We start from the raw sequence: 13,677 nt of genomic DNA on the forward strand, positions 1-13,677 counted from the left end.
GTAGTAGACTTGATTTATTTGTTTTGTTCGGTTGCACATACTAGTTTGATGATTGATGGTTGAACAGATTCTAATATTTCCCCAGTTTCCATTCATGTTGCAGCTTTGAATATAATACATATGATTTTTCTCTGAAAAACATTTTAATTGTTTCTCACATCTCAACAGGAGCATCACTGATGTCAACTATCTTATCATCTTACAAATAATGGTAATAATTAATAATAATAATTAATGGGATTTTTTATAGTGCTTTTCATAACAATGTCAATGATGTCCAATCTCAGCGATGTCCTTTACAGTGAATCTGTATGGATACTCCTTTAGTCGAGAACATTACATTCAGAGTCGGTGTTGTTTCATTGGCTTAGGTGCTCTTTCTGTTGCCTTTTCTCTCCATATGAGAAAAGAGCAGGGTTGAGATATGGAAGGAAGGAGCATAAGACTCACTGACAGCTCACCCACGCTCACTCCCACACACATCTGAGCTCAGCCCAGCCACACAGAGGCACTGAAGGAATCTCTCTCCCCCTCTGATGGGGAAGAGAGAATGGGTCCTGTCACCAGCTGCTGACTGATAAGGCATTAAAGAGACATTCTACTGGTTTTCCATGGCAACACAGCCACAGAAGAGAGCACTAGTTTCTCAACTTGACACAGCTCCACACCACTTCTCGCTGTGTTCCCACAGGTATCCAGAAACTTCCGAACACAGCACTTCAGCAGCAGGGAACTGTAAATTAAGAGTATGATGGATTGCTTAGTCCAAAACAGTTAAACATCTCTTAGTTATGTTGTGTATTTCGCCATGGAAAGATTAACAGCATCCAAATACAGCAATTGTTAATGAATGTTTTTCAATGTAGAAACATACTGTTCCAGAAATACAATTCTTTAGCTGAAACAGAATGCAATGTCAGTAATTTGTCAATTAATTTGAGCTCATTTTGAATGTAAAACTTTTTTTTTTAAACAGCTATGTGGTTGTGTTACACAGATATGTAGTCCTTTAAGGGCTGTTGAATGTTGTGGGGGAAAACAATGAGTCTGTGTGTTTGAAACTCTGATTTTTAAAATGTTTTAAATGTTCATCCGGATTGATTCGCTCTCTTAGTTCCCTCACACAGCTTGTCAGTGCAATCACTGTATTCTCCTGGGCAGCAATTAGTGGTGGAAGTGAGTCAAACTCAACAGCAGAGGACACTTGTATGTTCTATTGGTCATCACGGTCATCATCATGTCTACGACCTCACTCTTTAAGGACAGGGCTCGTATTTATAAAGTGTCTCAGAGTAAAGGTGCTGAACTAGGATATGTTCCCTCCTGCCCATATAGTCTTATTCATTATGATCCTAGATCAGCACAGTTATCCAAACTGTCGGTAATTGGGGGTACGATTGAAATTCAATATGAATTTCACTGATTACTGGATCGCTCAGCCCATACTGAAAAGGAACGATACTGCATGATGCACACTAGCTTATGAATACTGAAGAGCTACATTCATTCGTAGATTTGAGAAGATTAGATCTAATTGAGGCTAGCCATGTCAGAGCTAGGAATTGGCCTTGCCTAGATATACCATTGGGAAAAAGTTATTCCTTGCTGTCATCACAAGAGTCATACACACTGCATCTATAAGGCTGCATGTACAGTCGTGGCCAAAAGTTTTGAGAATGACACAAATATTAATTTCCACAAAGTTTGCTGCTTCAGTGTCTTTAGATATTTTTGTCAGATGTTACTATGGAATACTGAAGTATAAGTACACACATTTCATACGTGTCAAGGGCTTTTATCGACAATTACATGAAGTTGATGCAAAGAGTCAATATTTGCAGTGTTGACCCTTCTTTTTCAAGACCTCTGCAATCCGCCCTGGCATGCTGTCAATTAACTTCTGGGCCACATCCTGACTGATGGCAGCCCATTCTTGCATAATCAATGCTTGGAGTTTGTCAGAATTTGTGGGTTTGTGTTTGTCCACGGGCCTCTTGAGGATTGACCACAAGTTCTCAATGGGATTAAGGTCTGGGGAGTTTCCTGGCCATGGACCCAAAATATTGATGTTTTGTTCCCCGAGCCCCTTACTTATCACGTTTGCCTTATGGCAAGGTGCTCCATCATGCTGGAAAAGGCATTGTTTGTCACCAAACTGTTTCTAGATGGTTGGGAGAAGTTGCTCTCGGAGGATGTGTTGGTACCATTCTTTATTCATGGCTGTGTTCTTAGGCAAAATTGTAAGTGAGCCCACTCCCTTGGCTGAGAAGCAACCCCACACATGAATGGTCTCAGGATGCTTCACTGTTGGCATGACACAGGACTGATGGTAGCACTCAACTTGTCTTCTCCGGACAAGCTTTTTTTACAGATGCCCCAAACAATCGGAAAGGAGAATAGGACTTTACCCTGGTCAACAGTCTAATCGCTATACCTTTTTCAGAATATCTGTCACGCCCTGGCCTTAGTTATCTTTGTTTTCTTTATTATTTTGGTTAGTTCAGGGTGTGACATGGGAGATTTATGTGTTTTGTTTGGTCTATGGGTTTTTGTATGTTTATGGGGCTGTTTCCTTTCTAGGTAATTTATAGGTCTATTGTTGCCTAGATTGGTTCTCAATTCGAGGCAGCTGTCTATCATTGTCTCTGATTGGGAACCATATTTAGGCAGCCATATTCTGTGGGTACTTTGTGGGTGATTGTCTTCTGTCTTTGTACCAGATAGGACTGTTTCGGTTTTCACATTTGTTGTTTTGTATTTTGTAGTGTTCTCGGTTATCGTCTATATTAAACATGTTGAACACTAACCACGCTGCATTTTGGTCCGTTACAATATCCGTTACAAAACCGTTACAATATCAGTCTATCTCTGATGTTTTTCCTGGAGAGAAGTGGCTTCTTTGCTGCCCTTCTTGACACCAGGCCATCCTCAAAAAACCTTCACTTCAATGTGCATGCAGATGCACTCACACCTGCCTGCTGCCATTCCTGAGCAAGCTCTGTACTGGTGGTGCCCTGATCCCAAAGCTGAGTCAACTTTAGGAGACAGTCCTGACAGTCCAGTCCTTTTTCACAATAATTGAACCGCTCTCCGTGAAGTTATTGATGATCCGATAAATGGTTGATTTAGGTGCAATCTTATCCTTGGCTGTGAAGCCCTTTTTGTACAAAGCAATGATGACGGGACCCGTTTCCTTGCAGGTAATCATGGTTGACCAAGGAAGAACAATGATTCCAAGCACCACACTCCTTTTGAAGCTTCCAGTCTGTTATTCGATCTCAATCAGCATGACAGAGTGATCTCCAGCCTTGTCCTCGTCAACACTCACAACTGTACACAGGCAACCTAATTCAGATTTTTTTTTCCACTAACTGGTCTTTTGACCAAACAGATCAGCTCTTTTTTCAATGATTAGACAACAAATCAGAATTAATCTGTTTGTGTAAAAGCAGCCTTTGAAAAGGATTCCAAGTCCACATCCAGTCTCCGACTTAATAACAGTCTGGTCGACAGATACTTGCTGTGTGTCTTCTCTCTGATATTGTGACAGTGTGTCTCATACATGAGCAGATGAGGGCCCCTTATACTCTCTGTTTTATATTTACAGCAAGTGTTTCCCTTGATTTAGGAGCCGTTAGAAGATGAGAGGGAGTGGGAGAGGTGCTTTAACCCAGGGCACAGAGGGCAGAGCAAGACAGAGTCTGAGTGTGTGTCTCATGCCTCCAGGCTTTGATGGCTTACTACAGAGGAGTTTAAATACGGGGACCACAGGACAGTTCCACTCAGGGAGCGGTCCTAAGACCCTCCCCCCCCCCAAGTGGGCAAAAAAATGTAGTGGCCCCCCTCTTGACTGTGAAGAGAAATATTCACGTTTTAAAATTAATTTCCTGCAATTATACTTATTTTGCCATGGGGCAGAGAGACATTTTTGTAGATTTACAGCAAGTTTTCTGAAGTCCTACTTATTTTGACACGGGGCGAAGAAAACATTTTGCAATTTTATAACAGTCATGCAATTCTACTCATTTTGCAATGGGGCATATACTTTTTTTGCAGTTTTCAAGCTAATTTCCTGCAATTCTATACATTTTGCCATGGGGTGGTGAGACTTTTTTCAGTTTTAAAGCAAATTTCCTGCAATTCTACACATATTGCCATGACGTATGCCATGCTAATGACATCTGAGTGAGAATGAATAACAAAATCAATGGGGGCCCCTTGTAGGTCAGGGCCCCTGGGCATTCGGTCGGTATTCGGCCATGATTGCAAGTTTAGACTAGCTAGATTAACTTAACAATCAAAAACATTTTAGCTGACATGGATAATTGAGTGACTCTTAGTGACTGGAAAAACTCTAATGGAAAAACTGCTGATGCAAAACCAAATTTCAAACTTACACCTTGTGTATTCTATTATTTTAACTCTCAACAGTAAGTCAAATGTTTTATAAAATAAACGGCCGGAGGCCCTAAGTGTCCGCTTATATCACTTATTTCTCCAATTACGGCCTACCCCAGCCAAACTCTAACGCAGACGACGCTGGGCCAATTGTATGTCGCACTACGGGACTCCCAATCGCGGCCGGCTGTGACACAGTCTGGAATCGGACCAAGGTCTGTAGTAACGCTTCCCGCACTGAGATTGTAATGTATACTCAGGGAGAAAAAGGTGTAGATTCACACGCAGAGTGCGGCAGGTGTTTATTTCACCTTCGCAGAAGGCAGGAGCCGTGGTCACAGCCTGTGGCGCTGTGGTTCAGGGCGCTGTACTGCAGCGCCAGCTGTGCCATCAGGGACTCTGGGTTCGCGCCCAGGCTCTGTCGTAACCGGCCGCGACCGGGAGGTCCGTGGGGCTACACACAATTGGCCTAGCATCGTCTGGGTTAGGGAGGGCTTGGCCGGTAGGGATGTCCTTGTCTCATCGCGCACCAGCGACTCCTGTGGCGGGCTGTGCGCAGTGCACACTAACCAAGGTTGCCAGGTGCACGGTGTTTCCTCCGACACATTGGTGCGGCTGGCTTCCGGGTTGGATGCGCGCTGTGTTAAGAAGCAGTGCGGCTTGGTTGGGTTGTGTATCGGAGGACCCATGACTTTCTACCTTCGTCTCTCCCAAGCCCGTACGGGAGTTGTAGCGATGAGACAAGATAGTATCGGAGGACCCATGACTTTCTACCTTCGTCTCTCCCAAGCCCGTACGGGAGTTGTAGCGATGAGACAAGATAGTATCGGAGGACCCATGACTTTCTACCTTCGTCTCTCCCAAGCCCGTATGGGAGTTGTAGCGATGAGACAAGATAGTAGCTACTAAAACAATTGGATACCATGAAACTGGGGAGAAAAAGGGGTAAAAAGAAAAAAAAGAAGCAGGGTTATGTTCAAGAACACAACGAAACAGAACACAAGATTGACAAAGAAAATAAATACAGAACCTTAAAGAGATGCAGTGCCTTAGATCGCTGCGCCACTCAGGAGCCCCTACAACAATAATAGATGTAATTGTCAATTTTTGTAATCTGCAATGTCAAAGTGGAAGACATTTAAAATACATACACACACATATATATATATATGAAAAAGAAAACACTAATACATCTTGATTAGATAAGTATTCAACCCCCTGAGACAATACATGTTAGAATCACCTTTGCCAGCGTTTACAGCTGTGAGTCTTTCTGGGTAAGTCTCTTAGAGCTATCCACCTGGATTGTACAACATTTTCCCTCTTATTATTTTCAAAATTCTTCAAGCTCTGTCAAATTGGTTGTTGCTCATTGCTGGACAACCATTTTCAGGTCTTGCAATAGATTTTCAAGCAGATTTCAGTCAACACTATAACTCGGCCACTCAGGAACATTCACTGTCTTCTTGGTAAGAAACTCCAGTGGAGATTTGGCCTTGTGTTTTAGGTTATTGATGAAAGGGGAATTAATCTCCCAGTGTCTGTCTGGTGGAAACAGACTGAACCAGTTTTTCCTCAAGGATTTTGCCTGTGCTTAGCTCCATTCCATTTACTTTTTATCCTGAAAAACTCCCCCGTCCTTAACTATTACAAGCATACCCATGTTATGCAGCCAACGCCGTGCTCTAAAATGTGAATAATGCTACTCGGTAATGTGTTGTATTGGATTTGCCCCAAACATAACATTTTGCATTCAGGGCAAAAGGTGAATGGCTTTGCCACACTCTTTGCAGTATTACTTTAGTGCCTTGTTGGAAACAGGATGCATGTTTTGGAATATTTCGAATCTGTACAAGCTTCCTTCTTTTTACTCTGTCAATTAGGTTAGTATAGTGGAGTAACTACAATGCTGTTGATCCAACCTCAGTTTTCTCCTATCACAGCAATTCAACTATGTAACTGTTTTAAAGTCACCATTGGCCTCATGGTGAAATCCCTGAGTGATTTCCTTCCTCTCCGGCAACTGAGTTAGGAAGGAAGCCTGCATCTTTGTAGTGATTGGGTGTAATGATACACCATCCAAAGGGATATTGCATGTCTGCTTTTCATTCTCTTTTTGCCCATCTACCAATAGGTGCCCTTCTTTGTGAGGCATTGGAAAACCTCCCTGGTCTTTGTTGTTCAATCTGTGTTTGAAATCCACTGCTCGACTGAGGGACCTTACAGATAATTGTATGTGTGGTGTACAGAGATGACGCAGTCATTAAAATAATATGTTAAACACTATTATTGCAGACAGAGTGAGTCCATTGCAACTCATTATGTGACTTGTTAATAAAATGTGTACTCCTTACCTTATTCAGGCTTGCCATAATAAAGTGGTTGAATACTTATTGACTCAAGACATTCCATCACTTGATTTTTTTATGATTTTAATTCCACTTTGACAATATGGGGTATTATGTAGGCCAGTGACAAAACATTTCAATTTAATCAATTTAAATTCAGGCTGTAACAACAAAATGTGGAAAAAGTCTAGGGGTGTGAATACTTTCAGAAGGCACTGTATAGTGTCAGAGAGATAACTTACTTTTTACTTGTCTGAACGCCATTGTACATGCTGCAACAAGAAGCTGAATGGCAGGTATTGTTACAATGATAAGATGATCAGAAATATCAAAACATGTTATAACAACATCTATCGTAATGTGTCCTTTATTGTTCATATCTCCAGTGTATTATTTCTGCAATGATCATTGATTTTCTGTTGCACCACCTAGCGGCCACACTGGGAACACATAGCATGTTTTTTTTTTGAGTACTTCCCATACTTCTCTTCCCTCTTACATATGCGGTGTATTAACTAAAGAACCAAATGGAAGCAAACAGGCCGTAACAGGGAGGGACTAACCTACATTTAGTTGCAAAACAGTTTGTGTGGACTAATACATAATCAGTGTTGCTCTCATTTATAGTGTGAGTCTGGAGGGGGGTTGGCAGGGGGTGGGGACAGTAGTTGGGGAGAGGGGGTAGTTGTTTTTTAAGAGCAGTCATTCTGTTTCTATGATTTGGGTCCTTTTATAAAGCCTTTGGTTTATTGAACAATTCTGAGCAGCACTGTAGGAAGGACAATCAAGGTACTGTTACTGAATACCCTTGTTTTTTATTGCACTATATTTTGAAATCTATTGAAACCATATACATATGCTTGAAATATGTGAACTCGTCATTGGTAATAGCAAATTTGACAGCCATACAATTTGCAGTGCAGAAAAGAGCAACAATGAAATGTAGCTATGTTCTTCAGCCACCCACCATAATAAATAAAACAACGGTGCTTATTTATCTATGTCTAAGAAAGCTGAGGATACACACACACACACACTCAGTGCTTTTGTTCATGCTGGGATCCTGAGTGCTGTGGTTAAGAGCAGGCAGGCAACTGAGCCCAGTTTTGCAGTCTTGTGCATTCTCAAGGACGTGCCTGGAGTGGACAAATCATGCTCATTGGGTGGGAGAGGGACTCAGCGCTTTACCCAAGATGAAGGGGGAGAGGAAGAAAGAAGAAACAGCTATTCCTTCACTATTTTCACTCTTCGGCCTACTCCTTTTTTTCCAGGCAGGTAAGTGTATTATTGTATTACGAGAAGAGGCTTTCAAACTTTACGACTTGCTTTTTGGGAAACACAATGTGGAAAAGAACTAGTGGCTGAGTCAGGAAATAAGTTTAAAGTAAGTGTAGTTTGAATGAATAGATATGTGACTATATTGGCAAATATGTTTATCACATAGTAGTCAGGTAATAGTGGAGATATTTGAGATTTACATAGCTTTCTTATTTCAATTCACAGGTTGTTTCACATTTGTTTTGTTATACAGAATTTGGCTGTAACCATTATTCCGTTATGTACTTGATCAATTAATGAAATACTATGTTAAAGTAGGCTAAGTGCTATACAACATATTTCATTGGCCCAGGCAGTGAGAATTGTTTTGTTCTGGTGTACCCTCTGTGTAGATTAGCTCCAAGCCACAGGTCTATCGAGCCATACAGCTGTAGTAAAAGGAACCTGGGTGAGCTGTTATTGGAAGTATAGGTTAACAATTATTATATTACGAGAAAAGGCTTTGGGGGTCTTGGAGTTGGAGCACAAGCAGCAGTGGAGGTGGTGGTGGTGTCTCTGCATTAGGAGCCTGGCTCAGCCTGCTTCTGCTGTGTGACTGTCTGTTGTGCAATTGTGACCATCCACTATTAGCAGAATCACTGAACCCTTGTGTCTCCTGCTTCTACAATCACAAAGAGCATGTCTCTCCCAGTGGCTTTTTATACCACGGGAGGGAGGAAATCAGGCCAACAATCCTGGCCTTTGTCTGCCTCTCCCGGCAACCTCCTTCAGGCTGAAAATAGTTGCCACGGCGATCGAACGATGCCATGCAGACACGCTACAGGGAGCAGAGCTGTGGCCGAGGAGGGTCGGTGCCAGACGGTCTCTCTCTCTCTCTCTTGCCCCAGCATGACATGCAACAGCCCATCCATTAGGTACAGTGCCCATCAGTGGCTCTAGCCTATGGCTACATGTGGTCAAGGATGTGGTGACTTAAAGGAAACTCCGCTGTGAGTATTATGGCATTAGTGTGTGTGGTTTCCAGGGCAGAACTAGACTCTAAGGGATGAAATGCGGGTTATGTTGTAAGCCATCCTCCTGTATGCTGAAGGGGGATCCATTAATGGTACACAAATCAAAACAGATGAAATACGTTGGGCTTGTTTGGAGAGGTCCTTACCCGTTATTGAATTTTCACTGAATGATTGATTGCGGTAATAATGAGGACGTTTGAGGGCGCTGTTTTCACTTGTAGATTTAACTGGATTTTGAGTAGTCTTGATTTGAAAAGTCTACTTCTGGACTCATTTAGGGATTGGAGTGGAAACTTTAGACCCATATCTGACTTTATTTAATACTGTATATCTGTGAATGGCATATAAAGACAAAATACAAAACATCAGAAAGTTCCAGACTCGTTATTAGGACCTTATACTAGAGTAGATCACTCTGCTTAAAGTAATGAACCACTTACACGTGATCACTATATCCTGCACTGTATAGTCTGCCACAGTGTTCACTGAACATCTTGTGTTGGACTGTGTCCATGCAGTCAGAGTGGCCGGCGTCAACATCACCAGTCAGGCTCATCTGGTCCGAGGCACGTTGGGTGGAGAGGCCCTCCTCTCCGTCAGCTACACCAGCACTAGCTCTGACCAACCGGTCATCAAGTGGCAGCTGAAGAGGGACAAGCAGCAGCCCATCACCGTAGTCCAGTCCATAGGCACCAGCATCATCGGGAATCTGCGGCCCGAGTACAGGGACCGCATCATGGTGTTTGAGAATGGCACCTTGCTCCTCCACAACCTGCAGCTGTCTGACGAGGGGGCCTATGAAGTGGAGATCTCCATCACAGACGATCCCTTCACTGCGGAGCGCAACATCAACCTCACCGTAGATGGTAGGAAGGTTTCCTCTGTAGCTCATTTGGTAGAGCATGGCGCTTGCAACGCCAGGATAGTGGGTTATAGATTCCCATGATCACCCATACACACAGTCTGTAAAAGATTTTGGCACGCGTGACTGTAAGTCGCTTTGGATAAAAGTTTCTGCTAAATGGCATATTTAGTTTATTTCAATAATTGAGATTGTGTTAACAATACTGCTCAGGCTGACATATCAAATAAACAGTCCAACAACTGACCAACTATTGACCTTAGTGAATTTACATCACATGATGCTATCCCAGACTGAGGTGCAAGGCTAAAAAGTGTGGCCATACTTTAAACAAAGTATATCTTATGTCTTAGTATATCTTATACATTTATAAGTTATTTCGAAGGCCTACTTTTTAAAGAGTAGGTAGCTTGTTATTTCTTCACAAATAATTTACTGGTATAAGCAAATGCCATACTATATAAACAGTGGATTACTGGTTGTCTCCTGTAAATCATCTATTTGACATGCTGTTGTGTATTGTCCTCACAGTACCTGTGTCCAGACCCTTCGTCCAAATGATAGCCTCCTCGGTGCTGGAGTTGAGTGAACTCTTCACCTTACACTGTTCCCACGGCGATGGCACCAAGCCCACCTATGGCTGGCTGAAAGGGGGAAAGGTGCTGACCAATGACTCACGCTTGCTCCTGTCACATGACATGAAGTATCTGACCATCGCCCGGGTGCTGATGTCAGACGATGACTTCTACAGCTGTACAGTGGAGAACCCAATAAGCAGCATGAGGAGTGTGCCCGTCAAACTCACCGTCTACAGTAAGTAGAACCACAGATGTAGTACTTGCTCCTTAGCAAGCATATTTATATTGATTGCTTCAGCATGTACCAGTCAGAGAAAGTTTGAGATACAAGTTAATTCTGAAGAAACTAAATTGACCGACCGACTGGACCAGACCAGTGAAAAGCAAGTTATTTATGATGTCCAGGAGCTGAGGTCTTGCCCCAGTGGAGCACACTAATCCTTACTTCATTATTGGCCTTACAGGGACAAGGGATGTGTACCAAATGGTACCCTATTTCATTTATAGTGCACTACTTTTGACCATGATCCAAAGTAGTGCACTATATAGGGAATATGGTGCCATTTGGGACGTAATCGCAGTGTGACAAAATATCAGCTAGCCCAGTGAGGGTCCTATATTCTCTCCGTACATACAGCCATGTACAAAGCCTCAAAGCAGCCACTTTCACACACAGACTTGGCTGGCCCAGCTAGTGCTGGAAATCCTTAGCTTGGTTCCAGATCTGTTTGTGCTGTCTAGTCCAGTACCAGGCTAGGAGAACCTTCCATTTTATTTGATGTTATTTGGGCCTCCACTAAAAGATCTAAAGTGGAGTGTGCAAAGAGAGCCCTATAGTAGCGAAAGAGGAGAGTGTAGCTAATTTCCAGAGCCTAGAGGTGACATCTTTGTCTAGACCAAGAGGACTCTTCGCTTGGACAGTGGTGAAGTGCTTGCGGTGTTTGAGAAAGGACTACTCTGTTGACCATAGGATTCCTTCCTTTGCTAGGACGGAGTTCCCTGTATATCATCCTCACCACCGGGGGCATTTTCCTCCTCATCACCCTGGTGACAGTGTGCGCCTGCTGGAAGCCCTCCAGAAAGTAAGAGCTCCACATTGTGCCTCCATCTCCCTATTTGCTTTGATATGTCTCGGGAACCAGAACTAAGCACTAGGCAAGGAGCAGGCGGCTAGAATCTTAATGCCCTGGCCCTGCTCTCTACTACTCTGCGTCCAATGTTACACTAAGGTTCTGACACTGCTAGTATCGTCCGGGATGGATTCTATCGCTCTTGTCTACAATGCAATGATAACGGTGTCTCACTAGCCTGGTGCCAGAGCTGTTTGTGCTGTGTAGCCTACTCCTATAGTCATTGTCAATGGTGTGGCTATAAAGCACAAACAGATCTGCGACCAGGCTAGATTTACACTATATGGAGTAATTTTAAAAACAATTGGGCTTACATGTTCTTGAAGGAAACAGAAACACGAGTATACATGCGAAACGCTCATCTCCTATTTCTCTCTCGTTGGGGTTAAGGAAGAAGCGGCGGGCTGCCATGGCAGCCGCGTTGCAGAGATCTCCGGTATATGTAGAGCGGAGTGACGTCAGGAGTGACGTCAGTCACGAGGGTAAGGGGAGAGAGGGATGTGAGCTTTTGGCAGTCAGGTGCTTTTGAATTTATGCTTTTCTTTGTTCCCGACGCTAATTATTTAGTTAATTTATTCATCCTTCCTATTTCAGATATTTGAACGCAAACCTTTTTAGATGGACAGATTTCATGGAAAAGTTATAGTCAGTACACATTTTTTTGCAGAGTAGTCCTACACTCAGTTTGTGCAGTTGTTTCACACATTATTTCATTTGCAGTTGATGTGGTGCCAACAACAATAGCCCATGGAACACCTGGCCGCAGGAGCCCAATGGCTCTTTACGTTCTCAATGAAGATGTAAGTCACAGATTTTTAAATTTACAAAGACTTGATTATTTTAAAGAATGTTGCTAGTTTTCCCTTCGTCTTTTCTGCTTAAATCTATTCCTTCATTGTTGTTGTTCCAGGACAGTCTCAAAAGTGAGGACGAGTATTCAGCCAACTCCATCAGCCTCTCAGTCCTCGCCCCGCCCGGTTACCCCAGCCCCCTCCCACTGTCCTCCCACTCACCCGAGGCACCCACCCGGCCTGTCCGAAAATATCCCCATACCCCTGTTCCCTCGCCCCCTGCCACCCCACTCAGGCCCCCTGGCCAGCCACCTGTCATGCCCTCAACTCCACCGCCTGGTTCACCTCCACATGTCCAGAGCTCTGGGCATAAACTTCGCCCTCCTGTGGGCATCCCCTCCAATCGACAGACAGAGGAGCCCCCGGCCACCCCAGAGTCCGACGACCAGGATTAACGTCTGAATGACCACCCCCACTCACCTATCACTGCTTCACCTGTAGAATTCATCCACATCTATCCATGGACATGTGTGCATTATCTTGTCTGTTTAGTTGAATTTTGGTGTAAAGATATTTGTTACACCAGGATCAACTGCTCTGATCATGGTTTTCCTATACCCCTGGATAGTTGTTCATTTTCCCCACCAAGGTTTAAAAACATGAAACATCGTTCATACTGCACAACACCGCTGTGAGATTGTTTCAGGTGTGAATCAACTTGGACCAATGGCCTCCATGTAGCCTGACTCTAGATCACTTTGTGCTTTAGCCAACTCCTCTCTGCTGTGGTGACGATGATAATCAGAACACATACAGATCTGGGACCAGGCTAACCCCCGTGGCTATTCTGATGAACTCATGTAACATCTCCACACACCTTTCTAGTACAGTATCCACCAATCATTTTGGGGGGGCAAGCAATGTATGGTAGTTGCCACATGGTAAGGAGCAAGGGGGATGTAAGTGGCCACAGTCAATGGGATCTGGATATGTTATTACTTGAAAGTTAAGGTAATGATAATGCATGGAGTGCAATTTGTTTGATTTGCTACTTCCAGTAGAGGTAATGGGGAAGGGGGTCGCAAAGAAACTGCCATCCTAAGCCTTGGACTCATTATGTACATATGTCAATAGTGTATGTAATGTTCTTAGAATTGTTTTGGGGACATTTTACCTCCAAATACATTTTTTCAAATAACATTAACGTCTTTCTAGTCCATGTTTCAAAATTAAGTATGCCATTTTATAACCTCAAAAATCAAACAATAAATGCTATGTT

The 13,677-nt window shown here is 43.2% G+C and overlaps 1 protein-coding gene and 1 long non-coding RNA gene across 4 annotated transcripts; one reads left to right on the plus strand and one right to left on the minus strand.

Annotated features, from left to right (window-relative positions):
* The first annotated feature begins 7,394 nt into the window (after positions 1 to 7,394).
* Positions 7,395 to 13,677, plus strand: LOC135546055 (hepatic and glial cell adhesion molecule-like). Of its 3 annotated transcripts, XM_064974161.1 has the most exons (8): positions 7,398 to 7,535; positions 7,859 to 8,021; positions 9,556 to 9,903; positions 10,431 to 10,712; positions 11,466 to 11,559; positions 11,998 to 12,089; positions 12,328 to 12,407; positions 12,518 to 13,677. In XM_064974161.1, the coding sequence occupies exons 2-8, from the start codon at positions 7,940 to 7,942 to the stop codon at positions 12,851 to 12,853; spliced, it is 1,314 nt and encodes a 437-aa protein (XP_064830233.1). In that variant the 5' UTR covers positions 7,398 to 7,535; positions 7,859 to 7,939; the 3' UTR covers positions 12,854 to 13,677. The 3 variants fall into 3 exon arrangements, with proteins under 3 accessions (XP_064830232.1, XP_064830233.1, XP_064830234.1); XM_064974160.1 differs by having other exon boundaries at positions 7,395 to 8,021; positions 9,560 to 9,903; XM_064974162.1 differs by lacking the exon at positions 7,398 to 7,535 and having other exon boundaries at positions 7,852 to 8,021.
* Positions 9,897 to 12,004, minus strand: LOC135546056 (uncharacterized). The gene is made up of 3 exons (XR_010456540.1): positions 11,922 to 12,004; positions 10,434 to 10,650; positions 9,897 to 10,000 (listed from the first exon to the last, which is right to left on the minus strand). It is a non-coding gene; the product is annotated as an uncharacterized LOC135546056 (long non-coding RNA).

The sequence above is a fragment of the Oncorhynchus masou genome, chromosome 9 (assembly GCF_036934945.1).
Source record: "Oncorhynchus masou masou isolate Uvic2021 chromosome 9, UVic_Omas_1.1, whole genome shotgun sequence".
NCBI lineage: Eukaryota > Metazoa > Chordata > Actinopteri > Salmoniformes > Salmonidae > Oncorhynchus > Oncorhynchus masou.

What these genes read in the sequence shown, in the direction of transcription:
- LOC135546055 (XM_064974160.1), top strand. Translation starts at nt 7,747, where the DNA reads ATGTCTAAGAAAGCTGAGGATACACACACACACACACTCAGTGCTTTT. An exon ending in TGCTGGAAGCCCTCCAGAAA is followed by an intron (nt 11,560 to 11,997) that starts GTAAGAGCTCCA and finishes GTTGGGGTTAAG; the next exon opens with GAAGAAGCGGCGGGCTGCCA. An exon ending in TTTACGTTCTCAATGAAGAT is followed by an intron (nt 12,408 to 12,517) that starts GTAAGTCACAGA and finishes TTGTTGTTCCAG; the next exon opens with GACAGTCTCAAAAGTGAGGA.